The 16,997-nt window shown below is 36.8% G+C and overlaps 1 protein-coding gene and 1 pseudogene across 1 annotated transcript in view; one reads left to right on the top strand and one right to left on the bottom strand.

Moving 5' to 3' along the window:
• The window catches only part of LOC128249266 (centrosomal protein of 95 kDa-like), a 41,550-nt gene that overhangs the window by 18,843 nt on the left and 5,710 nt on the right, over positions 1-16,997 (bottom strand). The window contains exons 3-12 of the mRNA XM_052972327.1: positions 16,800-16,928; positions 12,727-12,960; positions 11,539-11,611; positions 9,925-10,022; positions 8,018-8,317; positions 7,623-7,659; positions 5,782-5,874; positions 3,013-3,190; positions 2,322-2,414; positions 1,933-2,008 (exon numbers count right to left, since the gene is read on the bottom strand). Coding sequence (XP_052828287.1) covers positions 1,933-2,008; positions 2,322-2,414; positions 3,013-3,190; positions 5,782-5,874; positions 7,623-7,659; positions 8,018-8,317; positions 9,925-10,022; positions 11,539-11,611; positions 12,727-12,960; positions 16,800-16,928 — 1,311 coding nt within the window. The remainder of the gene's footprint in view (positions 1-1,932; positions 2,009-2,321; positions 2,415-3,012; positions 3,191-5,781; positions 5,875-7,622; positions 7,660-8,017; positions 8,318-9,924; positions 10,023-11,538; positions 11,612-12,726; positions 12,961-16,799; positions 16,929-16,997) is intronic.
• On the top strand, positions 4,865-4,960 carry LOC128250063 (small nucleolar RNA U3; annotated as a pseudogene).

Genomic DNA, 16,997 nt, shown 5'->3' with positions numbered 1-16,997 from the left:
AAAAAAAAAAAAAAAAAAATTGAAAAGATGTTTATTTATAGTGAAAAATCATGCTACAAAAATATTGGTTAGAGATCTGTCCAAGAGCCTGATCCAGATGAGGACAAGTTACACATCACAGCAGATTTGTGTCACTTCCTCCCTCTACTCTTCACTGCTCCTCATGAGGGAAGACAGAGAGAGAGAGACTGATTACATACAGAGAAATAAGTGGCCAAGCCTTCTTTTGTTTTGTTAGCATGTTTACATTTCAAAATACATATATTTACAGAAGTGTGTGTGTGTGTGTGTGTGTGTGTAAATAAATATATATACTATTTATTTATTTATTCATATGTGAGAAATTATGTCAACAAGGTTTTATCATTTCACCATCATGGCTTTTGAAATCTCTGCATTGGATTTTCTAAGTGCAAATGGATTATTAACCATAACAGATCATCAAGGGAACACTTTACTGCATTAAAGACAGCATTCAAATATCTGAAATTGGATGTGTGTGTGTGTGTGTGTGTGTGTGTGCGCGCGCACACACACACATGTATAAAAGAGTGGGAGAGATGACAATACGCTTGTACTTAATGATTCTGAAAAGAAAGAGGCATGGAAATCCTACTATGAAAAGCTATTAAAAGTGAAAAATACATGGGAGAAAGAGCCTTTTTAATGTGGACCCAACAGAGGGAATAGCTATCCTAGTTAACAGCAGTAGGAAAGATCAAGCAATCAAAGTGAGTGAGGACAGGGAAAGCCCCAGGTCCATTGGGAATTTCTGCCAAGATGCTTAAAATATCAGATAGTGAAGGATATGGTCAAATCACCGGTATAGATAATCGGGTTGTCCAGGAAAGGGGTCATACCATATGACTGGTGTAGCAGGATTATAGTCAACTGCTACAAAGGTAAAGGAGATACCAAAGACAGAAGTAATTACAAAGGTATCAAATTGTTAGACCAGGTGATGAAAGTTACAGAAAGGGTTATAGCTCATCTAATTAGAAAGAAGATTAACCTAGATAAGATGCAATTTGGTTTCATGCCAAGGAGAAATACTACTGATGCTCTCTTCATAGTAAAGCAACCACAGCAGAAATATTTAACCAAAAATAAAGCATTGTACTTGGCCTTTGTTGACATGGAGAAAGCTCTTGTCAGGGTCACTCATTCACTCATCTGGTGGTCACTGAAGAAGCTTGGGTTAGACAAATGGCTGATGAGGGCTGTCTGACCACCTCTATTTATCAGTCCTCCAGGCCATAACAGAGGAATTGCCCACGAGAATGTCTATATGCTGAAGACCTTGTTCTTATACCTGAATCTGCATTAGAATTAAAAATGAAATTCCAGCTGTAGAAGCAAAACCTGGAATCAAAGGGCTTCAAAGTTAATTGAGCAAAGACTTTAGTTCTAGTAAGCAACAAAATAGACAAACTACTAATCCCTTCAGGAAAAAGGTCCTTTTCGATATGGAGAAAAGGTATAGGTAGAAATTCCATATGGTGTTAACCAGTGCAAACTATGGACACACAAGAAGTGCAGTGGCATCACAGGAGGTTAACAGAGAAAGTAGACTTGGTGGGTGACAGATACATATAAATGTAAAGACGGTCAAAATGCTGCGAAGCATGGTAATGATTCTGCCAGTTTGCTGCCTTATGTCAATAATAATAACACACATACAGGTTCAATTCCACTTCTTAATTATCAGTCACTTGATTAAATATCTAACCAACTAACTAAGCGATTGTTTGTTTAATATACTGGTTAAACAATCGATTGTTTGTTTGTTAGTCAAAGTTCTTTTATTGTTGTTTGTGATCTTTTCAGTGACTTAGTGACTTGCCCTCTTTCTACTCTCTAAAGACAACAAAACTTGATTCTACATGAATTCACATCGAGAATCCTGCAAGCCAAATATAAAAACAAAGTCACCTGATAGTGTTTTACCTGAACGTCTCATCAAAGGTCTTTGATGCTTTACTGAGGTGCTAGAAGGATTCCGATATTCCTAAAAATAGAAGAAATAAACGTTTATGTGGAAATGTTCTGAATAAAAGGTTTGATACAAAAATATTAATATTGAAACAATATTAAACAGAAACTAAGACAGGTTAATGTTGAAATGTCAAAGGTTAAACAGAATGTGGTCAGCATTTATGAGGGATGTGGTGAACTCATCAATCAGAGCTGGCTCAACCCCCTACCCCACCCCACCCCACCAGATGAATGCTGTTGCAAATACAAGTAAGTACAACTATGTCAAGAAACACAAATACAATTCATTTATGATGAAACAGATGTAATAATACAAAACTACTTACTTTCATGTTAGCAGCAGTTTTTTCATTTTTCAGGGTCACCTTAACATCTTCTGAAAACTGAGCAAGGTCTTCCGAGTAGTTCTTTTTCAGAAACTGAAAATGGCAGATGTAAAATAAATTAAAAATGAAAACAACAGCAACAACAACAAAAACATAAAACAAATGCAGCAAAAAATGTAACAGTGATATAAAGTTGTTTGATTGACATGCAGTCCGGCTTGGTATCAAAATATAATTGTGATTACTTTTCTGGTTCATGTCTGTAAGGGCTGTAAGGGCAATGAAGGGCTTTGGCTCTGCTTCAAATGCTATGACTTCTCTTCTTCACAGCAAAATATTTTATTCCACTTTGTGAACATTTTTTAACTCTTTAGCATTCAGATTTCTCTGTCAAATGTAATGCTTATTTATTCACATTGTTTTGAATTAATCATGCATTTTCTCAGAGTTTTGAAATTTTGATTTGATTTGATTGTCTATTTTTAGAATGACATTGTAGGGTAGGTGTGAGAAGCCAGATCTGGATGGTTTGAACATAAAACAGGTAGAATATCTGGGCTGGAAATGGTCGGTTTGAATACGAAAAGGTTAATATAAAAAAAAAAATACTTGAAGGAGTTTCCTCAGTAATAAATGACAAGCAATGAGGATTTTTACCTTCAACAAGAGCATAAAAAAGAAGGTTCCTTACTTGTAATTGTTTATTTTTTTTCCAATCATGACAGACAATAGGGTTCTGATGGAAACTTTTCTCCTTAGGTTTATATACATCTTCAAAGTGTACTTGTTTCTGATGAATCTTGTTGTAGCATGTTGGTTGACTTTCAATTTCTAGTTGTTTTAATGCTGACTCAATCATATCCAATAGTCTAGAGAAAAAGCAAAGACATAACATGATGCAAATGCAGTCAGAACTTCAGTTTACAAACATACATAGATACATATAGAGGCACAGCTGTGTGGTAAGAAGTTTGCTTCCTAACCACATGGTTCTGAGCTCAAACCCACTGCATGGCACCTTGAGTAAGTGTCTTCTAATACAGCCTCAAGCCAATCAAAGCTGTGAATGGATTTGGTAGATGGAAACTAAAAGAAGCTTGTTATGTGAGTGTGTGTGCATGTTTGTCCCCCACCACTGCTTGTTGGTGTGTTTATGTCCCTGTAACTTAGCAGTTTGGCAAGAGACTGACAGAATAAATAACAAGCTTAAAGAAAATAAGAACTAGGGTTGTTCTGTTCAACTAAAATTCTTCAAAGTGGTGCCTAAACATGGCCACAGTCTAATGACTGAAACAAGTAAAAGAATAAAAGAATAGATACATATATATGTGTGTGTGTGTGTACAAGGTTGGCCAAAAGTCACCTGACAGTAAATCAAAATTCCATAAACACTATCTGTAATTCTGTATTGACTTGAATGGCAAAATGTGTCACTCAAGCAGGACTTCAGTTTGAACAATTTTCATGATGTTTCATATTTAGATGCTTTTATTAAATACATTCAGTTGTTAAACATAAATAAATCTTGGAATTAAATGGTTTTGATTTACTGTCAGGTGACTTTTGGCTGGTCGGCTCTGGCTGCTGGAACTGAAACTAACACGACACTGTTGAAAGGCAGGTTTAGAGAGGGCATGGGCCAAAACTACGCGCCCTTCCCCTCCATTGGTCAGTTGAAGATTAGACAGTGTCACATGACAGTTAGCTGGTGCTGGCTGCTGGAGCATACTGGCAAGCATTTAAAGGGAAATTTGGTAGGATGGTCATTCGCCTGCTGACATTCATTGATGCTGCATTGAAGAAACCAAAGAACAAAAGAAAAACGGAGAAAGAAAAAAATGCACTCAACACCAGAGCTGGAGACACCTCCGAAAGGGTGGGGGGCACCACAATGAAAACATAGAGGAGTAGTGGCTGAAACCGGACGTAGTTCCTCCTGATGATTTCTTTAGCCACTGGATCCTATAAAGGAGCTGTTGAGGTTGCAAACCATGAAATGTGGTTGGAATTCCTTTTATCAACTGGAAAAATTTTTCATTTTTTTCAGTTAGTAAAATTTACCGATGAAGGTTGAGGCTTTTTGCCAGAACTAGAAATCATGATCCAGACGTATCCAAATACCAAAATATTTAGCATTGAGCTGTATTTGGTTTGTCAAAATTATATATATGTATCATAAACAGTATTAATGTGTTTTGAATGGCACAACAACGTACTATAATAACTGGTGTAATTTAATCAACCATAGTCTGATATAATATTTCAGAATATAAAAAGTCCTTCTTCAGATATCCCTAGAGATTGATTGAATCACTGCTACAATTGATTTTCCCGATCAATCCCTAGTGATATCTGAAGAAGGAATTTTTATATTCCGAAATACTATATCAGACTATAGATGATTAAATTACACCAGTTATTATAAATTCATTGTTGTTATTGTAGTGCATTGTTGTGCCAGTCAAAACACATTATTACTATTTATCATTACTGTTTACAAACAATACACAATGCTTCAAGTGAACTACAATACTCTCATATATAAGACCATGCTTTTAAGGATCATTTCTTAAGTATGTGTCGCAACGGTATCCGATTCTATTGATGATGATATGTATATGTATATATATATATATACACACACACAGGGTGTGGTCAGTATTTGTTTGCAATTATCAGCTAACTTTATGCATATTCTGTTTACTTTTCTTGTTGGTCCTTTTCTTCTTAATAACCACTTGTGCTTTATTTTTTTGCAGAATAATTGACAATGGAAAATTTTTAAACCCCCAATTTGTGGAAGAGGCATGGAGGAGTCCTTGGAATCTACGTCAGAAGGACAAAGAAGGAGATTTCAGACACTTCCTCAATGTTAACAGAAGGATGGTGGAAAAGGTCAGAAAGGAGCTGGAAGATACAGAATTCAACTACAAGGAGACAGCAGGGAGGAAGACCCATGATTGTCGATCTGATACCATCAGAATGCTGGAATTCGTCGCTGAAATCCAGGAGATCATCAACAATGATCCCAGCAATTCAATGCAAAGGTGTGGATGAAAAGCTCATCAGGCTGGTGGTGCATAAGGACATTTGCTACTTTGCATACAAGATGAGTATAGAAAGTTTGTCCAAGGCAATGCAGGAAAAGTGACTTAAACACACCAAGAAGCTGATCAACAAGTTGAAACACCCACTGGAACTACACATGCTGTGGTTCTTCTCCAACGAGAAGAATTTCTGCCAAGACCAGATCAACTCCCACAACAACAGATGGCTCCTTGTCTCATCTAAGGACATGCCTAGAGTTATGCAGATGAAGTTTCCAGTGACAATCATGGGCTTTGGTGTCATCAGAAGTGAAGATGACATCACGGGAATTGGAAAACAAGTGTTAAATGACGATGATGATAACATTATCTTTCTAATACTTTAGACTTTCTGTAAAATCTTATTCACTTACTGATCCGTACTGCGTCCAGGTCTGTATTGCTCCAAGATATCATTCGATTCAGAATAGATGGATTTCTCCGTTTGAGTCGATGAGTCAGAATTTCTACAAAAATATAAGCATCAAAACAGGGTTAATGTCTGCTGAAAATGACTGATTGAAAACAAATAAATGGACCAGGAAATTAACGAAAACGATTTAAAGAACATAAAAGAAAACAGAAAAAAAATCGATCTGAGAATCTTGACTAATTTTCAGATTTTATAATGGAATTTGGAAAAATACCATTTAAACAATATCGACACTTGCTTCAACATTATCATCTTGCTATTTCTATGCTTCTTTTTGGCACAGTGGTAAACCAGCCATATCAGGTCAAAATATTTTACCTGTTTTATGTTCAAACTGGCTAGATTTGGGCTCTCACCCTACAATGTTCTAAAAATAAATAATCACATCATTGAAATCTCAAAGCTATGAGATAATGCAAGATTCTTTCAAAACAATGTGAATAAATAGGCATTGCATTTGAGAGAGTAATCTGAATGCCAAAGAAGGGCTAATCCTGTATCATTTTATCTGATAAACTCATGGTACTCTGGTTCCATCCAACGACTTTATTCCAAATCCTTCTTGGTCTATCCCAAATACCCTGCATTGGAGAAGTAGGACACTTTACACAGCTGCTCTATTGGCTAGATAGAGCCGTCATAATTCCTTTAAATCACTCTAACACCTTACAAATGAAAAAAAAAGGAAGGGGGAATAAATTGGATAATGTGTACTTATATAGTGTCTGATAATAAAAAAGAAGAGATTGTCATGGGTGGAATGTTGATTGGGTTCATACCACCTCAACTTAACATGTTAACTGCCAAATGCACCAGTTAGTGATACATTTTCATAATTTGAGAAAATATTTTATTCTGTATCTTTGACATGGTTTTGAGGAGACGAATGTTAGAATATTAAAGTTTAATTATGAAATATTACAAAAATGCAAAAAAATTCCATTTCCTTGTAATTAAACAATATGCAGCATGGCTGGAAATATGTGGTGTCACTGATAAGTTCCAGTAATGGGCCATGGCAGTTAATGTGTTAAACATTCCCATGCCACTTGTCTCACCCCTCATTACTCTTGCTAAGTCCAGGCCTTATATTAATCACTGCCCAATCCTTTCTCCTGAGAAGATTGGCTCCCTGGAATTGGCTCAGATGTTGGTTTGCAAAAGTTCAAAAGGAATACTAATGGCATTAATTTAATCAGTCTTGGAGCATCTGCAAAGGCCATGGACACTACTCCTTCCTCTAGACCCAGTCTTTTAGCTTTTACTAGTTTCAGTCATTACACTGTGGCCATGCTGGGGCACTGCCTTGAAGAATTTTTAGCTGAGTGAATTGACCCCAGTACTTGTATTTTTTAAAGCTTGGTACTTATTCTATCAGTCTTTTCTTGTGAACCGTTAAGTTACAGGGATGTAAACACACCAACATCAGTTGTCAAACAGTGGTGAGAAACAAACACACACACACACACATGGCAAGCTTCTTTCAGTTTCCATCTACCAAATCCACTCACAAGGTTGAGGCTATAGTAGAAAACACTTGTCCAAGGTGCTGTGCAGTGGGACTGAACTTGGAACCATGTAGTTGGGAAGCAAGCTTCTTAGCACACAGCCATGCAGACAAAACACAAAAAGAAAAACCCATTAGATTAAATATGAAAGGAATGGAACCAGTAGATTTTAATAAAGAAGACTTATTTGCATGTTGTGTTACTCTGGTGTGAACTGGCAATATGAAACATTTTGTAAATAAAATGAGAAGATTGTGAAAAATATAATACTAACCTTCTAATATTTGTTGGAAATGAAGATGTTTTTGTGTCTGAAAAAGTAATATACAGTAGTAAGCCATTAGCGTAGTATGGAGGCCAGTGTAGAATGTAAGCAACAAAAAAGTCACCAATGTGAAATGTAAGTGTATCCTTGACTGACAGGCCAGGGTCCCACAAGATCAATGGGAATGTGAGGGAATGAGCATCTGGTGTGCTGAAGGTGCCAAGGGGTGCATGAATGTGTGTATGCACCATCAACCTTGGGAAGTAGAGGCAAGATCGAGGCTAGTCACTGATGCAATGCCTCAAGTTGGCTAGAAGAATCTAGCCGTAATGCGCTTCACTGAGGCAGAGGATCCAGAATGCAATAGATAAGCAGGGCTTTGAAAACATTTCTAAGAATTTTACCTGAACCAATAATCTTCGAAGGGCCATTTAAATCTTCCTGATAATTCTTATCTTTCAATGGTTCGTCATAGAATGGTATGGTTTGGCAAGAGGAATCAACTTTGGTGATATATTCTGGAGGCTTAAATAAAGGCACAAAATCTTCTTTCACTTTATTTTGAATTTTAGAACTTCTTTGAACTTGCTTTGGTGGATATGTAGGTTGAAGAATTTCTGGAGTTTGATATGGTACTGATGGAGCTGGTTCAGTAACATCTGGAACATGGTATGATCTAAGTGTCATCGTACGATTGAGTATATCTTCATGAAAGTAAAAGAAAAACGCTGAATGAATGAAAGAATAATACAGGACATCTTCTGTACGGTTAGATACAGAGGACACTGAACACATTTATCACAGGAAATCCCTTCCATCTTCCAAATAGTTACAAAATTTAAGGGATGCACCGATTAATGGAGGTCTGGTGAAATTGTGGAGATGTAGTAGAGATGAATAGATGTGTGCTGTGTACAAAAGATAAGATGGAAAGGATCCTCAGTTAAACTCCTCAAAGCAATACAAATTCTTCTGGGTAAGTAAAAATGCTAGTACAGGTAGGGTAGGCATACTGTTGAAGACAATGAAATGGTAGAAATAGTTAATCAGAGAACTGAATGCTTTGTTGTATTTATTTATTTATGTCAATTTTTGCTTAGAGTTCAAATCCCTGTGAAACTGACTTTAACTTTCCTCTGGGGATTAAGGAAATAAGCACTACTCAAGTACTGTGTTTAATCAAATTATGTCTAACCCAACCACAAAAATTTGTGGTGATGTGCCTAAGTTAAAATGCAATATGAATACTCTTGTCTTCTTTTACTGGTTTTAGTGACTGGACTGAGGATGTAGTACCTTGTTATGGTACCACATTCAGAGAAGTGTGTGTGTGTGTGTATTGCATACTTGTACAAGGTAGTTTATTTCAAAGTAGTTTGAAAAAGGAGGGTGCCCAAAACCAGGCAAGCTGGTGAGATGGTGTGAAGGCAGTTGCTATGGCACTGAGGTAGATCCAGCAACCCATTAACGGGGACAAAATCCAGACTTAAAACACTGGATGATGATGATGATAACAGTGAGTCAGAAAGTAATGCAGTTTTTATCTGTATCACTTTTTGACAGACCCTCATATATGTGAGGGTGAAGGAAAAGTAATGCAAATTTAAATTGCATTACTTTCTGAACCACCCTCATATATATGTATATATATGTGTATATATATTCATCATGTAACCTGTTTTCCATGCTGGCATGGATTACTCTTTTACTCTCTCTCTTTTACTTGCTTCAGTCATTTGATTGTGGTCATGCTGGAGCACCTCCTTTAGTCGAGCAAATCGACCCCAGGACTTATTCTTTGTAAGCCTAGTTCTTATTCTATCGGTCTCTTTTGCTGAACTGCTAAGCTACAGGGACGTAAACACACCAGCATCGGTTGTCAAACGATGTTGGGGGGACAAACACAGACACACACACAAACACATACACACACACACACACACACATATATATATATATATATACATACACATATATACGATGGGCTTCTTTCAGTTTCCATCTACCAAATCTACTCACAAGGCTTTGGTCGGCCCGAGGCTATAGTAGAAGATACTTGCCCAAGGTGCCACACAGTGGGACTGAATGCAGAACCATGTGATTCGTAAGCAAGCTACTTTCCACACAGCCACTCCTACGCCTGTATATATTGTATTGACCCCAACGCTTAAATATTTCATCATCCTCTGAAGGTTGAAGAGCAAAGCAGGATCATGATTTAGAACATATACTACCATATACTACAAAGTATTCTGTCCAATGTTCTACCAATTCTGTCATCCAGAATAATGAGATATTAAAATTAGCAAACCTGGTTCTAATGTCTTCAGATCATCTTCCTTTTCTGCTACTGTGGTACTGTCCTGCCAAGCAAAGCGAGAACAGCCAGATGTTGCTCCTGGAGAAGAACTAGATAAGACAATAATAAAGTTCTCAGTATAATAGTAATATAAACAATTTAAGGTAACTAATAACATGTATTTTATTCTTTCAATATTAGAATACTACAGATTGTAATAACTGGTAAAATTTGCATTACATTAGAATCTTGGGAAAAACAAGGGTCAAACTTAACTCCAAATCGGATGCCCAATTATCAGTATAACATCCTAACACTTAGACACTAGCCATGTGCCTGATATTCCAGGACAGAGTCACAAATTTTCTGACAGTCTATTACTATGCCAACAGTAAGGTATTTCCAGCATTATCAAAAACTACAAGTCTGGTATTCCAGTTATTAACCTCCAACCAGCTGTGAGGAATTTTATTAATAAACCTTCAGCCAACAGTCTAATTAATAAGGATTATTATTATTATTATTATTATTATTATTATTATAGGTGGTGAGCTGGCAGAATTGTTAGCGTGCTAGATGAAAGGCTTAGTAGTATTTTGCCCGTGGCTTCATTGTGAATTCAAGTTCCACCAAGGTCGACTTCAACTTTTATCTTTTCAGGGTCGATAAAATAGGTACCAGTTGAACACTGGGGTCAATGTAATTGACTCATCTCCTTGTGGCAAAATTTGAAACCATTATTATTATCATTATTATTAGTCCGTATGTCATTGTTGACAATGACCAAGGACATCATATGGGAGAAGATGTGGCCAATCAATCCAATGCATGCTCAGAAGGCTCTGCCACAAGTCAGGCAATGATGCTCTGTTGGGACTGGAGGCAAAGAGTTGGATCTGGACTTGTGTAGTTTATGTTTGCTTTGTGTCCTTGCAATCTTGTTCTGTTTGTAAGAGATGGTGCCTCTGTTCAGGCATTTTCACCAGGCAGGAAATAATTATTTTCTAGCTAGTCATGTTGTTCTCAGGCAATGAGGTACTAATTGACAGTGTGGTACTCAAGCACTGAGGTACCAACTAAAAGTGTGGCATTTCAGCACAGAAGTACCAGCTGTGTGATACACCAAACTAAAATGCCAAACAAGTGTGAGACACAAGCACTGAGGTACTAACCAACAATATGGTACTCCAGCACTTAATTCTCTAATCTTCAGAATAGTTGTACACACATTTAAGAAACATTTTCCCATGCTGCATTAATTCTTAGCTGCTAGGACATCAAAAATTCTATGCTTCCTATGTACACTTTCCTTTTCATGGCTCTTTTTCTGTTCACTATTCTGTCTTTTTGTGTATTATTCTATGTACTTTGCATGCACTTTTGGCTACCATTGCTGTCTTTCTTTACTCGACTTATTTCTACTTTCTGTCCTCTCTCCTAACCCTTTTCCAATGAGGACATCTGAGCACTGCATACAATAAGCTTGTTAATGTTATTATTATTATACACCTCGTTATTATTAAAAGTGGTTCCAACTTGACACTGAACCAGAATTGGTGACTCAGCTTGCCATTACAATTCACTTCCACATTATGATAAAGAGAAATAATTCATGAAGGTACTCACAGTTTCTCTTTATAATTTTCTATGTGTTTTTGGTGAATCCAATCTTCCAAAAATACCTTATCCTGAATGAAATCTGTAAATATAATAATCACAAGTGTTGAAGTCTTTAGTCAAGATCCTTTAAACCATGTTTCTCATGAAGAGAAGAGGCATCCTTCAGAGTGCTGTGAAGATTGAAAATAAGACAAATTGCCTCATGTCATCATCATCATCATTTAACGTCCGCCTTCCATGCTAGCATGAGTTGGACGATTTGACTGAGGACTGGCGAACCAGATGGCTGCACCAGGCTCCAATCTGATTTGGCAGAGTTTCTACAGCTGGATGCCCTTCCTAACGCCAACCACTCCGAGAGTGTAGTGGGTGCTTTTATGTGCCACCGGCACAAAGGCCAGTAATAAAATTAACCGTGTGTGTGTGTGTGTGTGTTACTGTCTCCTTGCCTTGACTTTACACAATTGTTTTATACAAATATTATCATCATGCAAGCAGTGTCCTTCATTTCCAATCTTTCTTGAAAACATGGCTGGCCATGGGGAAATTTTACCTTGCCTAAAAACAGATTTGGCAACAGGAAGGACATCCAGCCATAGAAAATCAACCTCAACAAATTCTATTCAACCCACGCAAGCATGGAAGAGTAGAAGTTAAACTGAAGATGATGAACGACAAGAGCTGAATGGAGATAAATATATATTAAATATTTCATTGCTGAATAAACCTCACCAAATTCTGCCCAACCCATGTGAGCATGGAAAACTGGACATTAAAGAGATGATGATGACGTATAATATATTCCAGTCAATTGAATTGACTATATCTAGTACTCTAACAAAGAGAGCTTTTGATCTTATCAACTTTTATTGGCTCTAATGGCGTGGGTAACAAATTCACAACAAACTGAGTCCATAATCCAGTTTCAATTTCCAACTGGAACTACTGTACCCAGCCTCATATCTGCAGGAAAATCTCAAAAACCCCAAATTCCTAGTGAGAACACCTGTTAATTCTTCTCCAGGCCTAGACACATGGTGTGAAAAAAAAATTTTTTTCCTTTTTTTCCAAAGATTATTACAAAGTCACTGCAAGTGAGAGGTATCATCTGTCACCTCCGATCAATAATAAAGTATTAGAATATTCGAAAATAATTAAAAAAAAAAGAGAAAAATTTTCAGAAGTAATAACTACCTTCTAAGCCATCATCAACCACATCTTCTACAGCTTCTATCTTCTCAGTAAGAAACTCAAACAAATCAGTGAATATTTCAAGCAAGTTGTTAATTGCCATTCTGTTTCCATTGACAATGCTTTCTCCAGTGATGTGAGAAAGGGAAGTATTCAGAACTTTGGTTGCTAAAGCATCAATTACAACTTGGCAATTATGGATATTGTCCTCTTTTGTTAGAGGCTTACCATGGAGTTCTGGAAAAAGAAAAAATAATAAAGGTTCACTTTGATAAATCAAAGCTTTATTTACCATATTTATCAGTACAAACATTTTACCATCCTCAAAAATCTTTGCTCCCTCTAAACATCGAGTGGATAAGGTAGAGGACTATTGATTCATAGGCTGTGATTTCAAGCCCACTGCATGTATTTGTAGAACTTTTGTGCTGTAAACTTTACTCTATATTACTTTTGGTCATCTATTTGTGTAGAAGAGGTACCAAATCATCTGAGAATGGTTGTCATCTGAAAAAGAACACCATCCTGCAAAGGACAGATATGCTATCTCTGATTGACATAATATTAAGGAACTGGAACTCCTACCACTCTAAAATAATCTTTCAGGTTCACTGTACCCAACAGATCATGTGAATGTGAACTTGGTCTTTTCTGTCTTCAAAAAGGAAGGAAGCTTTGAATAATGCACTCCCAGAGACACAGTGCATAATAAAAATAAAAACCAGGATTGTCATGTTTCGAACACTTTCAGTGATAGATCTGTTCAATTAGAGCTGACCTTTTGCACTCTGGTTCACAAAAGTTGGATTAAACCAGATCTACAGGCCATGACTAACATACTTTTTGCTCGAAGAGAATGATTTCTAATAAGGATAAAGACAACCTTAGTGTAATTTGAAATCAGAATATTAAGGATCACAGCAAAAATACAGCAAGGACTTGGACCTTTGTCCAGCACTTTATCAATCCTGCCAATCTATCAAACCTTACTGAAATCATTTCTAAAATTAACACTTATTTTTAACCTCACCCATGGAAAAATCTAAGCAACTTTTCCAGATTGTTATTCAGAGATTTACTTACATAACCATGTGTTCCAATGATTATTGATACACAGGTAAATTTACAATCAGGGTAGAGAAGCTGCTGCAGGTTTCAAAGCAGTTGTCCATAGATATTCTACTGCTAACTAATTTTGGAAGAGATGGTCACATTTTCAGAGCAACTAACTTCTATGACAACATCTAATGTGTGGTCTAATGTTAGACCACCCATCAGATGTGGGGTATAACAACTACCATCAACCCCAGTATTGAGCTGGTACTTTATTTTATCAACCCTACAGGGATGAAAGGCAAAGTTGTTCTTAGCAGGATTTGAACTCATGATGTAAACATCCAGATAAAATACTGTAAAGTACTTTTCCAACACGTCAATGAGTCAGCCAGTTTTCTATCTTTAATAGCTTCTAATTTAGCCTCAAGGCCAGTAGTTTTGATGAGAGGGGATTAGTTGACTCCACCAACCCAAGTACATCATTGGTACTTTATTTTACAGACCTTGGAGGGAAGAAAGGCACCTAGCAGTATTTGAACTCTAAATGTAAAGAGATAGAAGAAATACTGCAAAGCATTTTGTCTGGCACTCTAACAATTCTACCAAGCTGTCACTCTAATACCAACAACATTAACATTACCACTATTAGCTACTACTACTACTACTACTGCTATTACTACACACAAGGCCTGAGAAAATTCTGTTTTGTAATTGATAGATCTCCAAAAAGTGTCATTAAAGATTTTTATGATAACAAGCAAGGTAATGAATTCAGATACTTAAATATTACAATCTAGATAACATATAATACTAGTAACAATATGACAAATATTGGTTTCAAATTTTGACACAAGGCCAGCAATTTCAGGGCAAGGCTAAGTCGATTACATCAACCCTAGGGCCCAACTGGTACTTATTTTATCAACCTCAGAAGGATGACAAGCAGTGCCGACCTCAGTGGAATTTGAACTGTGCTTGTGAAGACCTGCTGAGTCAAGTGAAGTCATTGTCATGGGTGATGCCAGTACCACCTGACCAGCACCATTCGAGTGTGGCCGTTGCCAGTGCTGCCTGACTGGCTCCCATGCTGGTGGCATGTAAAAAGCACCATTTGAGCATGGTCATTGCCAGTGCCACCCAACTGGCTCCTGTGCTGGTGGCACATAAAAAGCATCATTTAAGCATGGTCAATGCCAGTACTGCCTGACTGACTCTCGTGCCAGTGGAATGTAAAAGGCACTCACTATACTCTCAGAGTGGTTGGCATTAGGAAGGACATCCAGCTGTAGAAACCTTGCTAGATTAGACTGGAGCCTGGTGCAGCTTCCTGGCTTGCCAGTCCTCAGTCAAACAATCCAACCCATGTCAACATGGAAAGCAGACATTAAACGACAATGACGATGATGATGAACATATGATAGATGAAATGCTACTAAGCATTTTACCTAGTATGCTCATGCTTCTGCCAGCTTGCCAACATGTTGATATGACAGATATTAATAACTCAGCAGATGAAAATTTAACCAAAATATTTGAAGATCAGTTTTCAAAATTCAGAAGATTCTAGTGTTTAGCTCAAGACATCCATTGCACACAATATTCAGATGAGAACTTCATTGTGTGCATTGTCTTTTAGTAGCAGCCTTTACTAGTTGTTTAACTATTTGCATAACTCTAACAACAATATTGAATGGAATACTGGAATACTTTTCTTGGCTTAGCACAGAATACCCATGGTTTTTCTCAACAAGTAGACTAAATCAAGTTGAAACACCACGTCTGGTAATCCACTAGCATTCTGAGCAAAACCCTGTTTACAAAATGTTTACTTTGTCAAAAGTGAAAATGAAAGTATTCATCTACAAATATGGATAATTGAAATTCATTAGTATACTCTTTACTCTTTTACTTGTTTCAGTCATTTGACTGTGGCCATGCTGGAGCACCACCTTTAGTCAAGCAAATCGACCCCAGGACATTCTTTGGAAGTCTAGTACTTATTCTATCGGTCTCTTTTGCTGAACTGCTAAGTTACGGGGACATAAACACACCAACACCAATTGTCAAGCGATGTTGGGGAGGGGGGACAAACACAGACACACAAACATATACACACACATCCATATATATATATATATATATATATACATATATACGACAGGCTTCTTTCAGTTTCCGTCTACCAAATCCACTCACAAGGCTTTGGTTGGCCCGAGGCTATAGTAGAAGACACTTGCCCAAAGTGCCACGCAGTGGGAATGAACCCGGAACTATGTGGTCAGTAAGCAAGCTACTTACCACAGCCACTCCTGTGCCTCATTATAAATACTATACACGCCAGTATTTTGAAGTTGCTCTGAGTGCATGTATTAATTTAATTCTAATTAGGCTAACTTTCACACAAATCAATAAATGGTCTTTTGTTTTGTTTTTATTACCAATTTCTATACAGGAACAAGCATTTTCAACTTAGCACAGAATGACCAGGATATTTGTCACCAAGCTCACCAAATCAAGTTGAAATACTGTGTCTGGTAATCCACTGATATTCTGAGCAAAGTTCAGTGTTCTTAACAGACAAGTCTGCTTGAAAAGTTTCTTTCAGACAAAATATTAGAGCTACAGCCATTTCATGTGTACACATTATGCTATACACACAGTATTTCAACATAAGGCTGTTTCGAGAGAGTATATTAAATTAATTCTAGCTTCATTAGCTTTTGCACAAATCATAATCTTTTTTTTTAACTGATTATTGTATCAGAATAACTATTTTTGGCTTAACACAAAACACCCAGGGAGGGTATTTGTCACTGAGGAGACTAAATCAAATTCAAACACCTTGTCCACTAGCACTCTGAGCAAAACTGTATTTTCAGCATGATAGTCTCTTTGAGAAGTTTGTCTGAGACAACATATTACAGCTAGTACTGATCTATGTTTGTATATACATTATAATGTAATACATACAGTGTTTTAATCTACAAGTGTGTATATTTAAGAAATTTTAAAAAATTTACCTGGGAGATTCTCACCATAGAGACCTTCAAAGATAATTACAAATGTTTCAGCTGTAATATCTGCTACACATTTCACTTCTTGATAGACATGGAGATGTTGCAACAATTTGTTCGTTGATGAAACCAGTCCTTATTGAAGAGAAGAAGAATAGAATACATATATATATATATATATATATATATATATATATATATATA

Source organism: Octopus bimaculoides, chromosome 1, assembly GCF_001194135.2.
Source record: "Octopus bimaculoides isolate UCB-OBI-ISO-001 chromosome 1, ASM119413v2, whole genome shotgun sequence".
Lineage (NCBI taxonomy): Eukaryota > Metazoa > Mollusca > Cephalopoda > Octopoda > Octopodidae > Octopus > Octopus bimaculoides.
The sequence above is the reverse complement of the archived record's forward strand: the minus strand, read 5'-3'. Positions and strand labels throughout refer to the sequence as shown.